Genomic DNA, 25648 nt, shown 5'->3' with positions numbered 1-25648 from the left:
GGAAATTTAGCCAGTGAGATACATGTATGGTTAAAGAAATACAACCTTAGCATCTGATTGTTGCAGAGGGTCTATGATAGCACCTTCATGCCTACTAAAATGTTAACAAACACTAACTATTTTGAGTCGATGCTTAATAGACGTTTTCTGATTTTATTGTTTTGAAGCAGTTGAACAGTCACCCATCTTACAGGAGTGATACAAATCAGCACATTTCATTTGCATGTCTAGCTTTAAGCTTTAGACCAGAGTGGCAGCACAGCAGACTGAATAAATTCTGAATCCTATTGGTCAAGAAACAGATTTAATCCAAACCACATTCCATTAAACACCCCTCATGTTAATAAACCAAAATAAACGGAATAATGTAAGGCCAAACAGTGCCTTATATTTAAAGCGGTAAAAAAGAATTTCACATTTTGTCTCATTACAGCCTCAAACTTTAGTAAAATCTATGTGGTAGATCAACCACAGGAAGTAACCAGAACAGTATTAAAAATTTCCAAATTATTTTGCAAATAAAAATCTGAACCTGAAACATTTGTGTTCAGTTTCAGTCACCTACTAAATAAAAATGTCATCGATATGTGGCTCAAACTGAGCAGGAATGCAGCCTGACAACCTGTTAAAAAGCCAACACTTTTTCCAAGCATTATTTTGCAATATGGAAGAAATGTGAGAGAATGTCGCCAGCATTCCTAACTTCAGAAAAAAAGACAAAAACAAAGCCAATTCTTTTCAAAGTTTGTCAAATTTATTTGACTGCATCCAAATGTAGTTAAAGGCCCTCTTCTGACTAGGCCATAAGAAGTTCACCAGCAGGAATAGGAGAACAGCGGGTACTGGCTCCAGTCTGCTGGGTTGCTGTGGGGACCCTGTTGGTTGCTGTAGCGGTATTCCTGTTGCTGCGTGCCGTGCTCCAACGTGGAGAGCGGGTGAGGTGGAGCATGGAGCAGCGGCTCTGCTGGATCTCGGTTCCTGGGAGGAAACGGGAATCTGGGGTACTCCACTGATCTAAAGGGAAGAAACAGATCTAGTAGCACGTTACACAGAAAATGCTTGGATTTAGTTAATTATTTATGTGAAACTTGTTATTATATTCTATCTTGATTGGATGCTTATTTGTCACCTACATTAGATTTTCTAACCTGAATGGTTGGTAGGCGGTGGATGCAGGCACCAGCTGTTCTTCACAGCCGTAGTCGTACTCCTGCTGCTCCACGCGCTCAGTGTGACTGCTCTCTGATGAGTCCTGCTCTGGGGCCCAGGGGGAAAGGTGACCTGCCTTCAGTGACTGTTGTGTAGAGGCTGGCTTCTTTCCGACCTGTGCTGACTGAGAGGTAGAGGGCATCCTCTGTAGGCCTGATGAGGAAATACAACATCTATTTGTGAGATATATTCATCCATGCTACCTTGTGGTCATTTCATAGCCTCAGGTTTGAATGCAGGTCGCCAGCTCTGGAGGGAACCTATTATAATCACAGCACATGACTAATTTGAGTTTGTAATCAGTTTATTTGGGTAAAATGAAAAAGAAATACATGCTGCGCTGTGAGAGGGACTTTTCTTGTCTTCTATGGACTTCTTTGCAGGAGAACCTTTATTTGAACGGCATCTGAAAAAAAAATAAAATTACTGTAATGTTAACAGAAACTCTTAAGGACACTTACAGGCAGAGGAAAATACCTGAAGAGGCATCTGTTAATGTTCCATAAAATGCCAAAGCATTTACCTTTTACTGTGAGAATGGGTTCCTCCTTCCCTAAATCCTTTTGCAAATGGATTGTGGTCAATCTTCAGCCTGGTAATCTGAACAAAGACAGGAGAAAATAAATCCCACTGAATTCCTAAGAAACAGCCATACATTTTGCAAAGCAAATTAAAAAATCTTCTTCGAAAGGGCCATTATTCAGTCTGGTTTGCGCACATCTATCAGTATGCGATTTGGCTCACAATGGCTCCAGACTGCAACAAACAATCAACCTACAGAGAGAACCATCAGCCATCACTTTCTCTCCATCCACGACTTGCACAGGTCAAAACAGGTCAGCTGACATCTCTGTAGGCTCCACACATCCTGGACATAAACTGTTTAGATGTTTATTTAGAGGTAAGGTTGAAAAATTGTTATTTGTGAAAAACAAGTCGCCACAGAGGCGTCTTCTTTCCCCAAGTTGTTTCTCGTGAAAACTAACAAGCATTTTCACATTGATTCTATGAATATTTGCACTAATTTAATCCTGTTTTCCTTTTTTTGTAAAAATTCTTAATATATGACACAAAATATCTCCCAAATATTTTATTTGTACAATTATATTTAAAGTGTCATGTAGCACCATATAACCAAAGTCAAATTTCCTGTTTGTGTGCAAACAAGGAATTTGACTACATACTTGAAGTATGTAGTCAAAGGTACTGTACATGGTACCTTTGGATTTTGGTAAGCAGTAACAGCAGTGAAAACCGTCTCTGGGAACGAGAAGGTCTGAAACGATCCCCAACACACAGTATGTGGACTGTCTGCCTGTATCACATGAAACCGTGGGTAGTAGCGATGCATGGAGTGAAGGATAATCTAAAAGACAAAACAAGGAAAGTGACAATAAGACACCCAGCATAATGATGTTATGTTTTAAGATTTAATGCGTGAAACAGTGTTTTTACATGACCATGCTGATCCAAGGTGTTGTTGGTGAGCTTCATCTTGAGGAAGGACAACGACTGCTTCATCCAGTGACTTCCTACAGCGGGGGAGTCCGGGTGAATGTATGACCGGCATGGGGGCTGGGGCTCAGACTTCCCTGCGACCTCCCACTGCTCCTTCTTCCACTACAGAGAGACAGATGGGGGGGAGGCAGAGGCCCAACATTACCACATGAGAGACCTCAGGATATCAGTAATTAATCAAGATGCTCAAAGTAGCAAAAAAAAAATAAAAATCCAATTTAATTTCTCTTAATGTTGGCATATTTCCAGGACTGTGAGGATACTTTCATTTTTCTAAAGGAAAGTAATCACTCAGTTTTACATCTTGATCTTCACAGACCTCCCCCAAAGCTCTCCTGGAGAGGTTTGATTTGCACCACACTGTCTTCAAGTGCATGTTGACAGCAACCGCTTCGACCAAATGGGCCGCAAAAAAGATGGATGCTGCTGAATGTATGGGATGGCAGACTGCTCCTCGTTCATCGTCTGTGAATGAGGCCGAGATGCTAATTGATCGGGCTTCTAGCCGTGAATGCACAAACAGGAAGCAATGAAAGGCTTTGATATGCAGCAGTGAACGGTCGCAGGCAGACAGGGCAGAACTGTGTCTGACTGCCAACTGCTGTCTCTTCTATTCTGCAGCCTGGTGGGTTACATCCACAGAGAGAGGAAAAAAAGAACATGCAAGAATATGATCATACCTTGTATTTGACATTGTCTGCAGGGACGATATCCACCATGACGACATAATTTGCAAAAGGCTGAAGCCCAGAAAGGCTTATACTGCAGTGTGGAAACATTCTCCTAAGATAAACAGTGTTAGAAGTTGCTTAAGCTGTTTTTTTTTTTTTTGGAAATGTGTTGTTCTTTAAAACAGAACTCAGCATAAATTAGAGTTCATTGGAGGAGCTCACTACCTTCCATGTTTGGTTATTATCATCTCTGTTCCAATGGTGTGAAAAGACTTCCATAGCTCCGAGTCCTCCAGGGTCATCCGGATGCAGCCTGGCTGGTAAGAGTTAGCGGCTGACAAAGTCAGCGGCATGCCAGGATTCAGTCTTGGATCTGCTGGAGAGTTCGGTAAGAACTGCAGAAATAAGTTGACAAGAAAAGTAAAAATGCTCATGCAAAGGTATATTAGCTAAATTTGTCATCCAAATGACTGAAATGTCTTTATTGCAGTGCAGAAAATTTTGTGTAATATGCAAAATATTTTGCAAAGTCTACTAAACTGGCATTTGTCTCGACTGTGCTTAAATCCTGATAAGTTTCTATAAAATTTTTATCAGGTTGGTAAGGCATAAAAATAATTTTGAGTTAAAGAGTTAATTATATTAATACTTTAAAACCAAATATATAACAACATCAATATTAATTGAGAGCATGTTTAAAATGCATATTCATCCTTTCAAAAATCCATCTTACCAGGGACGTTTGAAATGTTACTGCATCGCGCTGTTATCATCACCAACCAAACCACAGGGGAACCACTGCTTTCAAATATTTGAACAGGGTTGGGATACTTTAGGGACTTCTCTCCTGGAGAGGTCTGGGATAGGTTAAACTTGATTGGTCATCATGAAATAGGTGTGGTCTAACTCGCCTGGAGGGAGAACAGAAAATCAGGGAGAGGGTCAGAGGAGGCAGTTGGGAAAATGTGTTCTGTGCAAATTCAAACACTATGTACAGTGCTGGTTTTTAATAGAAACACAGCTGGTGACTTGGAGGTTTGTTGGGAAATATTGGTGAACAAACGTCATCGAGAAGACCAAGAAACACTGTGGACATGTCAAGGATAAAGCTGTGGAGAGGTTGTAAGCAAAATTAAGTTATATATATAAAAAAAACATTCAGTTGACTCTTAATAACTCTGTAGGGATGAGCAGTAGTGGAAAACAAACATTACTTAAGGTTTTGTTCTTCAAGCAGATGCAATGCATGGAGGAACACATTATCCTGAACATGCCGTTCATCATTGTAAAACAAGGTGGTGGTAGTATCATTCTCTGGGATGTTTTTCCACAATCTTGTCAGCATAAAAATTGAAAGATGGATGAATGGCAATCCTAAAATAAAATCTAAAAGTCCTGAGATTAGAGTGGAAGATCCCCTCCAGGTCGATAAGGAAATCATTTAGATCAGAGGACATTCTGAGAATTCTCTTCAATAATCATTCATTTGAAATGGTGCTGTTTTCTGAAAGCATAGATGACAAAAATGGAGCAAACAGTTGTTTTTATGAAGTAATAAGTCAAAGAGGCTGAATGCAAATGTCTGCTGCACTTTTAACATTTTTATTTGTGGAAAATACCTAAAACTATTTAGGTTGGTCAATGATATAAAACCCAACAACATCTTTTGAAGTTTGTTGACTCTAATCTAACAAAAAGTGAAAAAGATCAAAGCATCGAGAAACTGGAATATTGTAATGTATGATTAAATAAAACAGATATTTCTTTCAAAGTGCCTTGAGATATATGTTGTGAACTGGAGCTTTATAAATAAACTGAACCAAACTGAATACTCTTGCAAGGAACTTTATTATTTGCAATGCTGAAAATGCAAAGACTTGAAGTGATCTGAATTTTAAACTTTCCGAGGAACAGGAAGGCCTCTTCCCTGCTGCTTTGAATGTGTATTGGGTGCAGGATGTGAAATCACAGAGGGAGCTGAAGTTTTAGGTCTGGCCTTGACAATGGTTAACACTGCTTATCCTGCCAAATGGCCTCACCACATCCATCCCCCATGTCTGCATCCTCATATCTTTCAAGTATCGTGGGGGGAGAGCAGCCTCTCGTCTGCTTAAAAGCCAGTTCACAAGGATGGGTGAGAAGAGGAAGGGGAGAAAGGCAGGATCGTATGAAAGAATGAGTTGATCTTTATGTTAAAATCTTTACAGTCCAATTTAAAATATTTTCTGAAAGACTCACCTTGAGCTTCAGAGATACTAAGCAACTTAAAATAATTTATTAAAACATGGACTGGTGAAAGATGACTGATCATCCATGGAGAAGTACTGAAACACATGGACTGTGATTATGTCTCATTCTCAATACATTTACATTTGTATGCTGCTTTAATATTGAACGTCTCTAGAAGAGCTGTGATATGCATTAAAATTATGGATGCATTACCTACTAGTGTCACTGCAACCTTTAAAAAACCATCCTTTGGGTCTATTTACTTTTTCATAAGCTTACAGATGTGGTTGTCTGATTAAAGTAGACCAAGAGCATTCATCTAAGAAAAATTGATCTTTGTCAGGAAAACATTTCTTGCCTCGGGAAAGGTTTTAACGCATAAAACCAGATGCAGTTCTGTTGTAGCAATAAATTAGGTTCTTGTATGATTGCTGTGAAAACCACATTCTCTACATTTTAGAGTATCTTTTGAATTACCAAGGAGCTGACTTGGTGTCCTAACAAGAACTTTTGGTTTCAAGGAAAGACAAGTTGGAACATTCCTCTCCTGCCTGAATCAACTTTAGGCCTGAAGATGGAATTTGCTCTGTTGCAGCCTGTGGCGGGTGTCACCTCTTCAACTATGCAACCACATCTGCCTCTGCTAATGATGTTCTGTCAAACAGAGTAGGACTGTGAAGAAAATAAAATAAAAAATAAGATTGCTTCAGAGAAATTCATGAAATGTTTTGTCTACATTCTACAAACTGGGTAGCTAAATTGTGAAGATGAAACATAATTTTGTGCGATCCCATCGGTTACAGGTATTTTGTGTTATATTTATTCTGCATGCTGAGCTGCATCAGATAGCGCTGCACTCAAAGTATCTTATAACACAGGAAATGATGTGTTAACACATTAAGCTGCAGTTGGAAGATGTAGAGCATAGGTAGTGTTTTGGTAAAGCATCAAATATGGTGTGTGTTTGGTTCACCATTTTTGGATACAGTTTAAACGAAAACATTTGGAAGCTTCTGAAATGCTGAAATGTTCCAGAAAAAAAAGCATTTCATTTACATGAAGAGAAAGAGTGTGAAACCCACATCTCCCCCCAAAAAAACTCTGAACCACAATTGAGATTGGCAACAGATAATGGTTTGGAAAAATAGATCTTAAATGATAATTGATCTTAATAGAATAATGAAAGCTCTGAATGAGTCACCAAACTCCAAAATGAAAGTGACTTTCACTAAAAAACAGGATGTCCAACATATTTCAAAAAAGAGAAGTCCAGTGTCCAAAAGCTGCAGTTTGGAAGCTAAAAACATGAATCGGCACAGTCTAAAGAGAAAAACAGACACAAGCAAACCTATGCTAAATTAAAATGTTCATTGCACTCCCCACTTATTACTGTAAGCATAATACATCAGAGTAGACAAACACATTTCAGAGAACAGAAAAAGGTTGAGCAACCACAGAGACACGTCTTTATTTGCTGGTAATGCCACCTGCTGGAATACCCCGAACAAAAAAGTTTTAACATAGATTTGAGACAAAGGAGGATCAAACTGAGGTTTTAATAAAGACATTTTAATATGTTTTATACTGCCACTTTTCTAACCCCATCTTTATGATAGCTGTGCAGCCATGCTAATGCTAGCTTGTACATAAACAGGAAGTAGGTAAATGGCCATAGTATGAGCCGTTTAATTTTTGTAGAAATGCCAAATGAGACTTACTTTTCTAACTCTCTATCTTGAGGGTATAGCTACACTGCAAAGCTTAACAAAGTGGGGATTTTGTTATTTTGCACTTCTCCATAATTTTGTCAGCATTTCTGCTTTTAGAAATTGTTTGGCACTTTGTTAAAGGCAGTTAAGTTACGCATCAACCACCAAAAGAGGAGTGGCTGCAGAACCCCTCTTCACAGCCTAATTTCTTTTATCTATATAAGATACACATATTTCATTATAATATGTATTTAATGAGTATAAGTGACAGCACCTCTACAGAGCATAATCAGTGCATAATAAACATCAGACAGCAGACCAGTGTCTATTTGCAGCAGAGAAGGTGCCTATCTCCTGAGGTCAATAAGATACACTCTGGACAAGGACCACTCAGCAGTTCATTCATCACAGGGACACACAGCAATGCATGCAAACACTGTTCCGAAGGGTGAATTAGAATCTCTCGTTAACCTAACAGGGATGTTTTGACTGTGGCACATTGGCGTACATAAAGAAAAATTTGCCTACCCAAGCAGTTATTCCAACAATAATACCAGATAAAAAGTGTTAGAAAGAGTAAAAAACAATTGTTAGAAAATAATTAAGGCATCACTAATATTATGCAACATTAAACTTCAGGATTAGGCCTACAATAGACTTTGGTCAATTGATATAATTTAATTATTTTGATATGTCATGTCTTTGACTTTTATCCAGTCAAACATAGTCTGTCCAGGAAGGTTCTCACTGGACAGACAAACAAAGCCAGTTGATGCAGTGCTTTGGGTAGTTTTCTGACATAGAAAGGTTCTGGCTTAAAGACGTGGCTCAAAGAGACCTGTGAATGATGATGATGGTGTGTGTCACCGTGTTAAAAATCTTGTCGATGAGCACAGACAGAAAGGAGTGAACAGAATAGTGGAGTCATGCAATACTTTGATGTTGACATGATAATAAAAAACACAAATACCTTCAGTGTCAATTTGTGCATCAAATGCCGTCATATGTGCCACCAAATACTGGAGATCAAGTTGAAGTTTACAAGTGTCGCAAGAAAAAAATTGGAAAATTCTTGGGAAAAGAAAAGAGCCGTAAACATATATTCACATTGTAACCAGCAGGGGGCAGCAAAACATAGAGAGAACATGGAAAGAAGTATTTGTAGATTACAGTTGCTACTTTATTTTTGTGTAGGAAATTTATATATTTTTAAAAAATCAATAGTTTTACTGAATCCAAAAATCAGAAATTAATTTTTAGTTCGTCAAATTAATGTCATACAATCTAAACAATCAAATTGCAGAGTTATGCTAACATGAACAAAATATTTCTGCCTGTTTGATTTTTGTTTATTTTAACAATAGAACAACTGCTTTGGAAAAGCCTTACATATTTCAAGAAAATTCTTCCTATGAGTATTGTACCCCACAATTAAAAGTGTTACATCATTTTACACCAACACTGGTTTCACAGGAAATTGCTCCAGCAGCAAGTATTTCAGCCTTTGTTTGCTTCACTTCAGACTGATCGATTGGCTCTACCCGACCTACAGGAACCCTGCCAGTGATAATAGCAGCCGTGGGCCTTCAGGTGCCGTTTCCGATTAAAGGAAAGGCTCTGTGCACCGCCAGACGTGCCTCACACATTTAAATAAATTTCCATACCCGTGGTGATCATTATTTAAAGCATACTATCAGAGGCTAATAGGGAGTCAGCTGTTTTATGTTGAATCTTATGAACAAGGATTTACAGACTTTTTGAGTTTCTTCCACTTAGTATTAATTTATACAAGGGCCCCAAAACCCCATTACCTCAATCTCTTACAACTCAAATGTTGCTCTTTGTCAGCCGTTCAGAGGACAGCGCTGTTTATTCAGCACCTGCGCCAACTTCAGGGGTCCTGCTTTGATGTGCATTTGAGGGCAGACGGAGAGCTGAATGGACAACAAGAATGACAGCTGCTCCTCTCCCCAAAGAACATCACCTCCCAGACTTCGTTAGGGGGTTTTCCCTTAGAGCCCAAATCTTAACATTGTATTCGTAAGCAGAGATGCAATCAACTACAGTGAGCATAGCATGAGACTGAGACAGGGGGTTTTGTTCAGAATACATTCCTGGTTGAAAATATGTCTGGACCTCACCATCATTGAGATCATGGCCAATCAGGTGTTCAATCACAACGCAATATGAAGCAAATATAAAATGTGTTAGTTCCAAGCTAAAATCTAGTAATATCTGTTAAATATCCTCAAACATGACCAAGTTAGCAACAGTTATCAACTCAGGCCAATAGCAAAGGATTTTTTAGCATTTCTCACTCAAACAAACACCTCAAATCCATAAACTTCGTATTATGCCTTTGTTTGTTTTCACTGTCAACAAGTCAGTCAGAGGTGATGGATTTCTTCTTCATTCTGCCCCAAGCAGAAAAACTGCAGAATAAAAGTAAACAAAATCAAATGAAGGAGTGAAATTTTTTCTTCCATCCATCCATCCATCCATTCCATCCATCCATCCATCCGCCATCCATTCCATCCATCCATCCATCCATCCATCCATCCATCCATCCATTTTCTTCCGCTTTATCCAGGGTCGGGTTGCGGGGGTAGCAGCTTCAGAAGGGAGGCCCAGTCTTCCCTCTCCCTAGCCACTTCTTCCAGCTCCTCAGGGGGAATCCCAAGGCATTCCCAGGCCAGCTGAGAGACATAGTCCCTCCAGCGTGTCAACCAAGCAAATAGAGTTCCCTGGACTCTCCGGTTATAGATGTGGTCTGATCCTTTTCTCAGCATGGTCTGAGTCAGTTCTGCTTGGTTTGGAAAGGTTTTCCACTGGTAGCAGCTATGGTACCAGTCTCAGTTTAAAAACCTGTGCCACTGGGTTTACAAGAGTGCCATGTTTGCCTGAAAACTCAACATTTGAAGTTTTTGGCTAAAGGATAAGTTACTGATTGTGTCACTATAGCAACTTTCTCTCTTTCTATCTATCTCTCTCGCTCTGTCTCTGCTGTATTTTCCTCCCTGCAGTTTTCTTTTTGGCTCTCTTTGAATTAGACAAAAAGCAGACTGAGCAGACTTTTCAACGTAGCTTCCATACCCCCCATTTTTACTCTGTGTTGTGTACACAAACAGAGTGTACACAAAACAAACACACTACTTTTGTGACACTACTTTTCAGAATCTATGGCCAATGTGCTACCCACCATGTGGTAACTCCACCCACCACTGTGATGGGTGGAGTTGCTATTTCTTTTTTTTTTTTTTTTTTCCCACAGTGTTAAAACCAAAACTAACTGGAGACATATATGTGTTGTTATATCTTGCAAACAAAAAAATAAAACTTTTCCAGTTCATATTTAATGAAACTTTTTTATTTTTTATTATTTTTTATTTTTTTTTGCCATTTCAAGTTTCATTTCTAAGTGAAGCTACAAGTCCTCTAAGAGAAGGTTCTAGTCTTCTAATTCTGCCATAATATATATAGCCTGCTATGGCCTACTTTACCCATAAAGACGATTTATTTTTCAGTCCCTGTTTCTGTTAGGGCTATTTAGACGAAACAAATAGAAACCCAGCATTTAGCATTTAACATTTTCTTTTTGTTGATGAAAAATGACCTAAAAACCAAAGAGTGTACTGAACCATGATTCTATGGTTTCAATACAAAAACAAGAAAAACTCTAATTGAGGGTGTGTAGAAATGTATTGAATTTCATTGCTCAGTTTAGGGGTTAAGCATCTTATCATACAACTAAAATCTATTATCTAAAATTCATAAATTTCTTCCTGAATTGAACAAAAAGTGGTTTCTGTGAATTTTCTTTAAACTTGCATTAGCTAGATAACAAGGTAAAAATACCTTGTTTACAACATTGTCATTGTAAACGTCTTGGAAAAAATTACACTATCACCTGAAAACAGTTTCTCCATCTGCCTGTAGCATTACATGTGCTACCAGTTAGATAGCTTTACATTTCCTCAGGTCACATTTCAAGTTTTCCACTTTTTGGCTTCACTCATTTCTCTGTTTATGAGTCGTTTTGCTCTCTGGCTTGCAGTTTTCATTCTGCTTGCGAGTCTGTGTCTAACTCCTGTATCAAAGTATTATGCCGACTTTCAATTTTTCTTCCACTTCCTGCCTCGTTGTTTCTGTTTTTTCCATGCGACCCTCCACCACCCCATTCTGTCAGCAGTTTCACTGCAAGGCTCTGGACTTTGCATGCAATTTCGCCAAGTTCTGAATATTTTAGTTACAAGGTGATTGATTGGTTCTGCCCTGCCCCTCTTAAGCCTCTGACAGTGAAAGTTTTAACGATTGAGGATATATTTAACCTCCCCTCCCCCGAAATAAATTATTCTAAATGTAATATGTGGATTCTTAATAATTCTCCTTATTGAGAAAAATTATTAAGAATCCACTAACACACACGCACAAACACCCAAAACACCCTGTGTTTGCCTGTGGGTACAGGTGCTCTCCACCAGTTAATTAACACCAGTGGAGTGTGTCAGGAGAAGGAAAGGAAAACATGCTGCTGTCGGCAGAAGCGGTGAATGAGTGACTTTGTAAACTCTTAAACTTAATTTTACCTCTAAAGGAGTAAAGTTGTGAGATTGCATTTTGCTGGGTTGGGTTGAATTTCTAGCCGTGGGGCAGATATACAAACAAACATCCTTAATGATACTAACCCTCGTCAGCATCTACAATCTGTACTTGTTAATGGTGGAATCTTAAGATGGTTGAATCGAAGTAACTCGTGGTTCTCACTATAGGTTTTTGATTTGTGCTTTATGCCTGAAAAATTTTAAATAATTACTTGACGTCTACTTGATTTTGATTCACAAGTCGTATGTGTCAGAGCATGCGTATATTTTTGTATCAGCTTTTTCCCTCTGATGAAATACTGGCATTCTGTACAATATTCTGTCACCAGATTTCTTTTGATGTGACTGATTTACTGCACATTCTTATATTAAAGTGATGGAGAGCAGCTTTTGTCATCTTCATCTGCTTAAAGTGTTTGTCATGGGAATAAGTCTAATTAGTTTTGGACTTTTAACAATTCATTTCAACTAGGGCGTATTATCACTTGAAAACATCAGTGAATTTAGTGAAAAGGTTTGAACTTGTTTTCAGTAAATCACAAACACATGTACACCATCAAATACAGCAACTTCTAATAAGTGTTAAACTTTTTGAAAATAACATTTGACATACAAAAAGCACATTATTTTGATATAAGTTGCTTGAGTCTACAATGAAACTTCAAATGTTTATATGGGCATCGTTAGTGTATGTAGAGGTTGGGTTGTGTCTGCCCAATAACAATAAATGACACAGCCAGAGGTGTGTGTGTGTGGGGGGGGGGGGGGGGTTGAAGGGTGTGTGTGTGTGTGTGTCCAAATGAATTTAAACTGAAATCAAGATGAAAAAGAATTCACAAATGTGAGTGGTTTATATTATTTTATTATTTTTTTACAAAAATATTATACATTAAAAACACAGATTAAAATATACACAGTCCACTTGGTGATGCAATAGCTGCAAAAAACATCTCCAGTCATATATATCAGTTTATAGGTAAATATATCTTTACAGCAAGAATAAATCCAGCACCCACAATGATGCAGCTGCAGGCAATAAAATAAGCAGGAAGATGGAACCTTCAGGTGACAGCAGGGAAGTTGTGAGAAATTCTTGCAGCTCGGAGATGAACAGGAGGTCCTCATTTTGAAGTGGTGAGAGAAAACTGGTCCACCAGGAGGAGCAGCTTTCATTCATCCTCTTTAGAAGCAGTTAGGAACTGTTGGTTTATACATGTTTGAATTAATTGTAGATTTAGTCAAATGTCCACTTTGAAAGTTTTTCTTGTGATTTAAATATCTTTAAAAATCTAACATGTTTGTGCGATTCAAATTTTATTTTTGTTTGAAATTAGATGCCTAAACTTAGACATTAATGTGTTGTGCCTGGAGCACTTTGCAAGACAAGACTGAATTTATAGTTTTGGGAAAATGTTTTTCTTTTTACAGATTTCTTCTGTTTTTGTTTTATTTTTGTCACACATCAATGTTTCTGGTCACAGTTGTTGGTTCAGTTTGACAAGGCCCTGTCTGGCAACATGAAGTAGGCTGAAAAAAGTCTTGTAAAGCAACATGATATGCTCTCTTCTAATGAAGGTTAAGAACAGATGATTAACAAGGTAATTGAAGTATATTAGTCTAGGGCAGGTTATAAATCAGTTTTGAGGTTTTGGGATACAGTATGAGCCACTGTCCACAAATGGGGAAAAATAAAAAAATGGAACAGTTTGCTCCTGGTTGAATCAACAATTCAACCAGGAACTCACAAAAGAAACCAGAACAACATGTAACACAATGCAGGACTCATTTGCCTTTCAACAATCAAAAAGAAACGGTCAAAAATGGCATCCAATGGGATAATTCATAAACCTCTACTGACCAACAAGAACGCAAAGGCTCATCTCAGTTTTCTTCATAATCCCCCGCTAAACTTTTGGGAAGAGCACAAGATGCATAATGTTTTTGGAAGGTATATTTCATTTTACAAATGGAAGAGATCTAGTAGCATTTTCAGAAAAGAACATCATACAATGACTACTTCACTGCTTTGGGGACTGGATGTTTTTTTTTCAATTGATGGAGCCATGAATTCTGCCCATGCTCAGAAAACCTCTAATGTGGCTGAGTTAAAGTAATGCTTAAAGAAGAGCGGAGAAAAATCCCTCCACACTGATTTAAAAGACAGATTGCCAAATATGCCAAATGTTTAATGGAAGTTGTAGCTGCCTAAAGGTGGAACAACTAAAGGATATTAAACCGTAAAAACGTGGTTTATCAAAGTTAATTCATGATATAAGAAAATGACATCATCTTTCGATAACTGCAATTTGTAGATACTTTGGCTATTTATTTCTGGTGTTCATATTTGTTTGGGAAGAACCACTGATGTGTGACAGATAGTCAAACAGAGGAAAAATATGCAAGGGGAAATACTTTGTACTGTATAATGTTTAGTTATTTTAGATTTTTCTAATTCCTTCCACCTATTAAATTTATGTTCTACCCCATATATTGAAATGTGGCTCACTTTTGCACCTATGAATGCTTTGAATGAAGAAACTCTTAATTCTCTGAGAGTTCACTGAGGTAAACCAGGTGCACATGGAATCAAAACAAATCTGGAAAATGCTTGTTTTGCAAAATCTTTCTAGCTGAGATGTCGTTGTTGATCATTCCATTAAAAATACCAAAGCATTAAAAGTCAAATGGTACCTGTGCCTTTGCTGACAGCAAACCCCCACCCCTCCACCTTGGAAAAAAAGATATACTGAATAAATAGCTGCAAAATAAGAGCAAAATGCTACAAAAAGTGTCATGGCAACATTAATTATTGGTAAGTCCGCTTGAAAGAACTTCGTCCCGTGATTCAGCATCAAAGCAGTTCAGAGCAGAAGCTCAGTAAGAGCGTCCACAGAAGCGGTAGTAGCCATAGTGATGACGGAGAGGGCCGGGCGCCCAAAGGCGAGGCGGTGTCAGAGGTGCAGGAGCACACCTCGTATCCATTCTCTGCATGGTCTGGGTGCCGGGGCACGTTGACCCTCGTCTCCGTGCTTTTGGCTTCTGTGTCCGGAGAGTCCGACTGCATCTCGGTGCAGAGCAGCCAGTCCTTCGCAGTCAGGTGGGGGTATCCTGCCTCTACCTCCATGTCGCTGCCCGGCACTCGCCAGTACTCCTTTCCCTTGAAGAAGTACGTTGAGCCTTAAGGGAGCGAAGATAGAAGGTGAGATTTACTCTGAAATTATTTAATGTTTTAATTTGTTAAAAATGCCGTCTTTCTCTTACATATGCATATGTATTTATGAAAGTGTGATGTCACATCACACCAAATGTGATAAAAACATGTAAGTTCACAGAATTTTCATCCTTAGGCATTTCAACAATCATTTTTGGATAGGCAATTTTATTAAAATGTTTTTCTACTGTGAATGGAATAATTTTTAAACATGGAAATTCAATCTTGTTTTTTTTTTTATTTTTAAGAAAATTACAATTAGGTGTACAAGTTATAATTCATTATGGATGTTCTCCAGTCCACATTGAGAACATGTGGACTGAACAAGTGTGATAAGTCAATACTGAGCCATTGCTGACACGGGGAGTACAAAACTCAAATTAAAGTACAACCTTCATTCAGGAGGTATACAACAAATAACCACACCAAGCTCCTGTAGTGTTACACATAATATATTATCACAAGCTTGAATTTTGTATGTTGTTATTAAATGTACTACAGCACAGCTTTCACCCAAACACACAAACTATCTATAAAACAATCCTAATTAAGGCAATGTCACTATCACAAATACAGTAAGACAAATAGAGATACAATATGTGGGTATGTGTTTGTCTTTGTGGAATTTTATCTATGTTACTTTTATCTGAAGAATAGCACTGCAGCTTTGCTTGGGAAAAATAAATTTGGGTGATTTTCTTGGCCAGCTGGCCAACAAAGCAAAACCTTATGGGCATTTTTCCCCTCATAACTGCGATGTTTCACCTGACTGTTACTGATATACTCAACACTCCGTCTGTTCTTTCACTATGGGGCACTGAAGTTAATTGGAGTCACCAAAATACCAAATGTAGTCTGGCTCTGGATGAAAACGCCACTTTGTTGTGTGTCAGTGTGTGATGTGCTGATGTTGAATTTGAAGTCAATATTCCAGAGTCAAAAATTGGTTCTGGGCTGAACATAAAAGTCAGCACATTCGTTTTTTGTAAGAATGTGTATCTGGAATTAGGTCCACAGCTCTCACACTGACCGATAAATGTAATGAACTCTGTTTTACCAGAAATATAATGCTTTCTGAACTCATCCATTGTCCCACAGGCCTGAGACAGTTTGTTGAGTGGAATGAAACTGCCTTGGCCAAGGCCAACTGAGTCACATACATTTTCTTCATTAACTTATTGACTAAGCCAAACAAGCAGAGCAGGAAATAAACAGGTTATTATAGTATGCTTCATTAATAAAGGTGCACAAAATAAAGAATAGGAGCAAAATAAAAAATGTCCTCTCACGAGTAATAGCTCACATTGGAAGAAATCCAAGGTCTGTAACACTTTAGTACTTGAGTGAATAATTTCTCAGCAAGGGAGATGAGTAAGGGCGGATGCCTTTGATATATAACTCCACGCTTTTGCCTTGAAATTAAATGGCAAACACACGTCACACAGTGAAAGCAAATCACATAAAATTTTACACAGAGATTTGCTTTATGGCATCTGTGACATTTGCATTGGGTAATAGAAACAATGAGAATGCTCAAAAGTCAGTGTTTGGCCTACAGCCCCTACTAACCTATTGAATTAAGATATATTGAATACAAGTTAATCACAAGCTGTCAAAACTGCTTTGGATCTTAGCTGTAGAATTTACTAGACCTCCTTACATCCTGTGGAGTTCTGCATTTTTTAGATGTACCAAGTCACCTGGTGACTTAAACCAGCTGATATTCAGCTTTGTGGCCCTGACTAAGGACCTAAATAGAACACACCAAACCCAAATGCTAACTGGTTGCACTAACAGCAAAGTTTCTTAGTATGGAAGCTGTTACTGAGGGTAGAGGATCCACTTGGTATTTTCAAGATCATTCAGGTGTGTTAATCAGCTATGTATGTCTGAACATTTGTTTATTCAGGTTGAGAGATTAAGACTTTCAGCATATAATATCAGAATGTACTAAATTGTACAAAATCATATGCAAATAACTTTAATATTCATTGAATGACAAGTTTTCCCTAAATCCACATTGGATAGAATACAATAATATGTTTTAAAGATGACATAATACAGCTTTTCATTCACCAAGATTAGTACACAAGAACTTTAAATCAATAAATATGTCCTCTCATTTAAATTGAGGTAAAATTATTTCACTAATTTCCTGTACCTTTTGTGTATGGAGTAGCTTTACAATAACATAGGCGAGCAAGGCAGTAAAGTTATTATGATTCAGCTGCAACTAGACAAACAAAATGCGTGTTTGTTGTTGTTGGGTAATCCTCGTGTGTGAGTAGGTTAATGTACCTTACAACAATCAGGCCCTATTATTTTACTAAATCTTTGCTTTGTTTTTGATATTTCTACTGCCTCCTCTCACTTATTCGCGACTGCTTTTAGAATATGAATGGAAATTACTGACCTCACATAAGCCCTACTGTTTATATGCAATACTTTATGATGGATGTGAGTCCTTTCATGTCTCAGAGGCCCATCTGTGACATCCATTTCTCTCTGCATTTTCCCTGGAAAGCAGCTTTCTCAGAAATGATGGCTAAACGTTATGCATTTGCTTTCTAAATATTACTTTTCAAAGGTTTAGATTCTAAAAAAATATAATAATACAAACCCATGGAAGGTCACCCTCTTGAACTGTCATTCATCGTCACTTAAAGCCTAAGTGCTTATAATTAAACACAATAATTTCTTCTTCAACCTTTCCTCTTTTTTCTAAAAGAGCAAAGACCTAAAGCTGTCAGATGTTGCTGAACAAATGTCCTTCACTTCTGACTGTTAGCTGTTACTTTCTTCAGAATAACCCATCATGCCCTCAATATTAGTTAGTATTCTATCCTTAGAGTTTTATCTTTATTACTGCTTTCTTTACTAGCAGTATGCTTATTTAAGTTTGCTTCATAAACTTCAACGTCTGCCTGTTCAATGCAGTGAATTTCTGTTTTTTTTTCACTAAGAAATCTACAGTCACAAGTTTTGCTAGTGTCATATGTTTTTGAGTCTTTGCCATTTATGTTTCAACACTTTACTGAAGAAGGCTTCATAAAATACAAAGGTTTTTATTTGCAAATTCAAATGTATTTTGATGTTAGATTTACAATGTTTACCTGATATCTTTTAAAATTCTGCAATTCACTGTGAGACACTGGAACTAATGCAATTCTGACTGACCCATGTTTTTTATATATATATATATTTTTATTGAGGTGTTAAACTGATCACAAGTTGTTGGTTTCAAGTTAACAACTGGGTTAGAAGTGTCTGGGCTGCAGTTCCAAAAAAAGGCTGTTCTTGGTCAGAACTGAGAGTAAGCAAGCCCACAGTCTTGGATCAAAAAATCCCAAAACATTCTAGCAAAAGGCTTCACTGTTGGCAAGGCAGGGGTAATGCTTGCTCACAGCTTTTCTCCTCTAAACAGGATTTTTCAAACGTTGAAAACTATTGATAATTCATCTCACTTTGCATAAACCCATCTTTATACTTCCTGAAATTTCTTTCCCCCAGACAATAAATATTTCTTGCCACAAGGTTATTGTTTGAAAGATTTTCCCTCACTTTGAGTAAATGGGCTCAGACTTCTACTTGCAGCCAGTGTTGCATAAGCTCTGCAAAGAGGGCAAACCAATTCCATAGTTCACCCTTAATGAATTTATCCAACAATGAATCTTGGACGTATTCTTGATTGTAACCAAACCTGTCACTTTATAGCGATTAATGACCTGAGGAAGTTTTGGTTGTGATAATTTTATAGAGAAATCAATTTCAGTCACATCATCCCCCTCTTTTAGGGTGTGTATCCAAGTTGCATGTCATAGTTACAAGGTGAATCTGATAAAGCTCTTTTAATTATTTAATATGCATCTGATCATGCTGTAATAGTTTGATAATATGGTCGGTCAACATAAAAATCTAAACTAAAGATGAATGTATAGTCTGTGCCAATTTCTTCTCATCTTCAGAAGTCAATAGTAGCACTCTGTTTGCCTAAATTAACATAATTGCTAGTCCATATAATACTCTCATGTCCAAGATATTGTCAGTTTCTCAGTATGATATCCTTTGGTGAAACCCAAACTCTATTTACCAGCAGCTTCTATCTTTGTTATGATATAGTTAATAACATACTCCTTCCTCCTCCTTTTGATCCAGCTCTTTCCTGTTATTGAGTTTTAACTCCCGGCTGTCTATAAAATATCGGATCTCAGGACATAATCCGAATCATCCCCTTCCCATAATATTTTCCCACACGTTCAGGTTAATTGTGTCTACGTTTCATCATTTGTGAGGTCATAATTTTCCCACAAATGTCTTTATATTTTCTCACTCTTGCAAAATTCCTGTGAGTATAACTTCAGTGTTTAATAAAATATTATAAATATGTTACATTTCATTTAGTAGGAAAGAGTAAATGCAAAAGTTTGAAAATTATTTAATGAAAATAAGTCTTTCAAAACAACACCAATAATGTTTCCAGCGGGGGAAAAACAAAATTCTTCAGGTTTGTAAAAGTTTTGTCATACTAGAAAAAATCAAATAACACATATAATATAAGTGAATGTTGTTTATTGGCTAGAACAAATATATTAATATTAAATGGCCTAGATTTTTTGCATTCCTATTTGTCACATTGACGGACAAATGAGAGGAACCACCTAATGTCAATACGCAGAGCCTGATTATGAATTCTCATTCATTTCAAAAGTGATTTTTTTCTTTTATCGTTAAATATATGAAGATTAAGCCTCTGTTCAGCTTTGCATACCAACATTCTGTGGAGTCACTGTGTCCTGTTTCTGCTGCACTATCGCTCTTTTTTCTCCTCTTGTGTCTGTCACTCGATTTTCTCTCTGGCTGGTGAAACAAACTGAGAACAGGCTTTGATGTGGCTCCAGTTCCAAGGCTCCCTCTGATCTGTCTATGTGCATTTGTGCATGCAGGTTTAACCTTCTATGCTCTGTGGTGATAGTGGCCGGAGGTGAGACTGAGTGAGAGCCTTCCAATTGACTGGACTCCACTCCCTCTCTTTTTTACTCACACACACTGTTACACTCATACAAACATGAGAGTCTACAAGCTCAGTCAACAGAACATAACCCACTAAACACCTGACAGGGAAAGGACTTCCTTCCATGCAGCTGCAGTTAGATGGGTAGGGACATCCTGGCAGCAGATGTGTGACCTGGGAACTGCAAAACCCATTGGCTGATTTTTGAGGGGAGGGTGTTTCAGATCACACCACATTATGAGCACAACTCCGATCCTAAAATACCAACCTATAAACCTAGAAACAGAATAAAACTGGTCCCGATTCTTGATCAAAATGTTCTGAACCATTTTACAGCTCTTGCTTTCATGGGGCTAGATAACTGTAGGTATAATGCTCCGATGGAGGGAGTCATTGTGACCTTGGTGTGGTGGAGCTGCACAGTGTGCAAACTGGGCTAGCTCCAAGGTTTGAAAATGTTTAACTCTGAATTTGATGCCTGGGTGTTTGTGAAAATAAACAAAAATTGATGGAAAAATAAACTCTTTTGACACACTTTACACCGCATACTTTGCAGTCTGTATACTGTAGCTATTCCAAAGAATTATGTAAACTCAAATTAAAGTAAATAAACTGCATGAATGCTAAAAAAACATAATCACAAACTGCTTATTCTCATGAGATTTATAGAACTACAAAAGACATAAGTTCTTAAACACTATTAATTCTCTAGTATTTTTTATAAGCAGATTTTTGAAGAACTGTTCAGAATCAAACAATTAAAGTATTTAAACTTGCTACCGGTAGTCAACGTGATTCAGTAGAAACTAAAACATTTATGGTCTGGAACTCTCTGAAGACCTGCTGATGTGATGGATGTGTGTGTTTGTGTTACTTTTTTTCTTTATGTACTCATACAAAAAATGTATATATTGATACATTTTATTTTCAAAATCTGTAAAGCATTCTGCAATGCTGTATTGTACAAAAAGTGATGAAGTTACATATTTGTTTTAGCATAAATGATTGATTGATTGATTGATTGATTGATTGATTGATTGATTGATCGAAGATGACCTGCAGTGTTACTCACCATCAGACCACCTCATGACATCATCAAGTTGAGATGGCAACCCTTTCCAGAGGATGCTCTCTTTGGGATAGCCCAGGTCCATGCGCCTTAAGTGGTCGTCATAGCGCCAGTAGTATTTGTCCTTAAAGAAGTAGGTTTTGTCGTTGTGAAGCCACACAAAAGCTGCATCCACACCCTCCATGGGCAGACCAAAGTCACTGATTGGACGTGGGTAACCCTCTTCAACAATATTGTCTTTGAACACCCAGTATTTTAGCCCTAGACAGTAAAAACAGAGAAATGTGTTTAAGAAATGCATTATATATTCATAGTTGTCTCAACATGTATTCACTACTAAAAATGTGTAAATGCATAAAAATAAATGCATCTTTTATTGAAGTGACACAATCTCCCAGAGAAAATCCAACCTTAATCTAAAGTGCATTTATGCAGGGGGGAAAAATAAGTAACTGTTTTTTATAAACAACACCAGGACTCCTAATAAATTGCTTAAAATAGATGTAACATTGCCATTTTTTAAATCCATCATTTTATTTCTTAAATGTATCCAAGTGTCTAGAAAGTGTTTTTATTTTAACGACGTATGAGTTCCTGTGTCCCTGGTAAATAAAAATGATATGACACAGAGACCAATTTCTCTTAGACACACTTCAAAGTGGGGAAACATATGAAAATATGTCACAGTCTCAGTTATTATTTATAATAATTAAACAATTTTAATCCAGGGAAAGTGTGACAAACAAAGCTGAAGGGGTTCCCAGAGTTCTTTTGCCATGAGAGAAGAATATGATACGGCAGAAAAGAAAAATATTCTTCAGCAAAGGGAAGTATCTAGGGTTCACCAATTAATTTTTCTAGGGCTTTCGGGGACACCTTTACCACAGGCAGTAATAATAACTGCTTTAAAATATGAATAGATGTCACTCATAATAAAAAAGAAATAAACTTCTTACTGTTAGAGATCTAATGCAATGTCACTTCTCCTAACGAGCTAGAACAGTGGCAATTACAGTGATATTACTGCAAGTTACCAGCAAATAAAATAAAACAAAATGAAAAACATAAAAAATAAAGATGGGGAAACAATTAAAATGCCCATAAATTTGCTACATAATTTGTTGTATTTACAAAATGAAGTCACTTGTAAATGAACCTTTAAAGAATACTATTTTGTGGTCCCCTGGCCTTTCGTATACAGCGTCCACGCTGTCCAGATTGGTTGGGAGGCCCCTCCAGAAACGATGGATCTGTGCAGGCCGCAGAGACACCAGGTGCTTCTCCCTCGTGAGTCGCCAGAAGTATTTTCCTAAAAATGTGCATAAAAACACTGTTCTGGATGTCGATTTATTTGTCGGTCTTAACTACGCGTCCTTAGTAATGTAGCTGCAGCTGTAAGTTTTTATTTATTTGCTTGGGGCCAGTCATGTAGGACTTTTATTAATGGTCAACTGAAGGTACAGCACTTTGCAAACTATCTCTTAACGTTTTTCATCTTATGTCATGTGACAACAACAAACTTATTTGTATATTCATTGCCTTATGAATATACCTTATATGGATTGAGTAATATCTAAGCATATTCATGGGTTAAAATGGTCCAGTCAAAGTCCATGCATATATCTGTTTGACAGTTTGAGGCAAGATTTCAAGCTGCTGTTCACTTCCCATCCAATCTAGCACAGCTTGACAATCTTTGCATGACATCATCAGCAAATTTCTTTCCCTAGATGTAAAAAATCTGATGTAAACATACCCCAAAATATTGGAAGTGGTGGTGATAAAAAGTTTTGACTCTAATGTCTTGAACATTTTTTCTACATGTATATTTAAATCCAATCAAGAAAACATAAAATTGCAATACTTTTACTGAAAATAGCAATGACGATATCAATTTGATTAAGCCACATTTTTGAATGTCTTCTCTTTCTTCTTCTTTATTTCAATTTCTCAATCTCTTGTCACCCAGGCCAGTTAAGAGATCTTTGAACTGGTCATATTATTGACATAGAAAGTGCAGCATAAAGTATGATATCCAATTAAATTGCAATTTTCCAAACATCGATATTGCTACGGCATTAGTCTGAACCAAAAATATAGCTGGCATTTTTTTTTTGTGTGACTTGTCAGTTGAAACCACATTTAATGGACAAAATAAAAGCAGCAACGATGCATAAAGTTTTAATTGTTCTTTCAGCCTTATTAAAATACAAGAGATTAAAACAGGTCTTTCAGCAGAGGTAGAGTTCAGCACGCTTCACTGACATTTGTGCTTCTGAAAGTTTAAGTCTATTGCTTCTTCTATTGTCAGTGGGAAGCTTGGAGTCATTCCTCCAGAGACCAGGCATGAAAACCTGACGTAATTTTTGGATTGGAGTCTTTCAGCAGCTCGCCAGCCTCAGCTGAGCATCTACAGCTACCTCCCCTCCTTCTCATAGTCATTTTCATCCATTTATGTTCTCCTTTATTTCTATTCCTTCTAAACTAATTTAGTTAAGCACTTTTTGTAACTCCCATACTGTTGTGGTGCTTTGCATCTTCATCTCTCCCTTTGTGCTGCTGTACCTTTGAAAAAGAAGGCCTCCCCCCGTATCTGGGCCACTGCATCAAAGTGAGTGGTGCATCTGTCTGGGGCGTCTCGCGCTAGCCTGGCAGACAGGGTAGAACAGCAAAAATGAGAAATGAAGGAAGAGGAGAAACAAGAGTATTTTAGGAGAAATTATTAATATTTTTCTTCTAGTACCAGCTATTTGGGACCACAATACATTCAAGATATGCTGTTGTTGTCTGAACCTTCCAGACCTCTCAGGTCTTCTGGTTCTGTTCTACTCAGCATCCAGAGAGCCAGAACCAAACACAGAGAAACAGCATTCAGTATCTATGCATCACAAATCTGGAACAAACTCCCAGAGAACTGCAAAACAGCCGAAACATTGAGTTTCTTTAAATCTAGGCTAAAATCTAGATTTTATAATGTTTGCTTTTTAGACATTATACATGAGATATTGATCAACATTCTGGTATGTAATGATGGCAATTGACAAAATGTAATGCTTCAATTATTGACTATGGGGTGTTTTTATTTTGTAAAGCACTTGGAAATGCCTTGTTACTGAAATGTGCAAAACAAATAAACTTGATTGATTGATTTATTGATATTTTAGGGATGTTTTTTAAAACGGGTCTCTGCAGAAGCTGGTGATACTGCACTAAACAAAAAAAGGAAAACCTATCAGTCAGACCCAGCAGAATCCCTAGGTGCCTGTTTCCCTGGGGTTTTTAAGTGATTTAAAGCGCCGACGTGGCCGGCCTGCCAATGATGAAGCTAATAGCACCACAGGGGCGGGAGTGGGAGCTGGCCAGGCCTTATATTACCAACAAGGGTCTCTATTCAGAGCTCTATTAAAACTACATCACTACCTAGTGGATGGATTGGTGCCCTTGTCAGGCCTTATTCAGCAGTCTCATTCATTATGGTTTAATGAAATCAGAGAATATTTTTTGATTAAAGTAAAGGTTTAAACGAGCATTGATATATGGAAACTTATTCAACTAACGACCTTTGAGTGACAAGTACATGTATGTGTGAGGTGGCAACCAAAACATCAGATGTTCATATTAAGGAGATCATTAATAAATCTTTTAGGTGAGATTACAGTCGGAACATAGTTATACATCGTTAGTGTGGTCACCTGGAAAGACAATATAAATTAAACAAATAATCAAAAGACACTTCAAACAAATAAGCCCATATACATTAAAGCTGCCAGATCTTCTCTTGGTTGTTATTTGTTATATTAGTAAAGCAAATTTAGGTTTAGTTAAATCCTTTTGACCATATGGAGTGTAGAGGCCATTGTGTTGCTGATAGAAGAAAAACAATAATAATATCTCAAAACAAAATACATGTATATGGTTAAATTTGTTATCAATTTAACAAATTGATAACAAATAACATACATCTGGTTATGATGTAACCAGATGTATAGATATATTACATTTGGTTATAATTAAGTCAGGTTTGTATAAACTGTACATTTGTAACAATATGTTATGGAAGAAAAAAATATACAAAATCCACAATGGCTCCAAAACACTAACAAGCTCATTCCATTGATGTGAAAGAGATGCACTTTCCTCTTATGAGGACTGTACCTGTATCAGGAACATGGAATAAACTAGAAACCCAGCAAAGTTGCAGTTTAAAAGTAAGAAATACAGAACTTGGTAGAGATTTGTTTGGGTTTGCGTTTATTAACTTTGATCAGTTCCAAACACCGGGAGAGGAACCAATAAAATATGACTGAGCCAGTATACGCTCCAAACTGGTATTGCATTTTGATGCTACAATTTCACATAGTTAATGTAGTTTTATTAACATTACCCTCTGCTGCACTCCTCAAGGAGAGTGATGATGAAC

General features: G+C 37.4%; 2 protein-coding genes across 4 annotated transcripts in view; both read right to left on the bottom strand.

Moving 5' to 3' along the window:
- Nucleotides 1–775: 775 nt before the first annotated feature.
- On the bottom strand, nt 776–3751 carry LOC129366638 (T-box-containing protein TBX6L-like). Its single transcript, XM_055040613.1, has 8 exons — nt 3624–3751; nt 3408–3510; nt 2665–2829; nt 2429–2575; nt 1733–1809; nt 1542–1615; nt 1149–1362; nt 776–1014 (listed from the first exon to the last, which is right to left on the bottom strand). Exons 1-8 carry the CDS (start codon nt 3749–3751, stop codon nt 813–815), a joined length of 1110 nt encoding a protein of 369 aa, XP_054896588.1. The 3' UTR covers nt 776–812.
- Nucleotides 3752–12783: 9032 nt separating this feature from the next.
- Nucleotides 12784–25648, bottom strand: part of LOC129366637 (matrix metalloproteinase-17-like) — a 74607-nt gene continuing 61742 nt past the window's right edge. Inside the window, exons 7-12 of one of the 3 annotated variants that reach the window (XM_055040612.1) lie at nt 23794–23876; nt 22385–22537; nt 21232–21489; nt 14909–15114; nt 14629–14665; nt 12784–13136 (exon numbers count right to left, since the gene is read on the bottom strand). In XM_055040612.1, coding sequence (XP_054896587.1) covers nt 13120–13136; nt 14629–14665; nt 14909–15114; nt 21232–21489; nt 22385–22537; nt 23794–23876 — 754 coding nt within the window. In that variant the 3' untranslated portion in view covers nt 12784–13119. Of the gene's footprint in view, nt 15115–21231; nt 21490–22384; nt 22538–23793; nt 23877–25648 lie in introns of all 3 variants that reach the window. The other 2 variants (XR_008606643.1, XM_055040611.1) reach the window with 2 other exon arrangements.

This window comes from Poeciliopsis prolifica, unplaced genomic scaffold (genome assembly GCF_027474105.1).
Source record: "Poeciliopsis prolifica strain line A6 unplaced genomic scaffold, Auburn_PproV2 SCAFFOLD015, whole genome shotgun sequence".
NCBI classification, from domain to species: domain Eukaryota; kingdom Metazoa; phylum Chordata; class Actinopteri; order Cyprinodontiformes; family Poeciliidae; genus Poeciliopsis; species Poeciliopsis prolifica.
This window is presented reverse-complemented; position numbering and strand designations above follow the sequence as displayed.

Coding starts and splice junctions, on each gene's coding strand:
- LOC129366638 (XM_055040613.1), bottom strand. CDS start 3,751: ATGCCGCTGACTTTGTCAGCCGCTAACTCTTACCAGCCAGGCTGCATC. Junction 3,511..3,623: donor ATAATAACCAAACATGGAAG/GTAGTGAGCTCC, acceptor TGTTTATCTTAG/GAGAATGTTTCCACACTGCA. Junction 1,810..2,428: donor CTGCTTACCAAAATCCAAAG/GTACCATGTACA, acceptor GTCTTTGTTCAG/ATTACCAGGCTGAAGATTGA.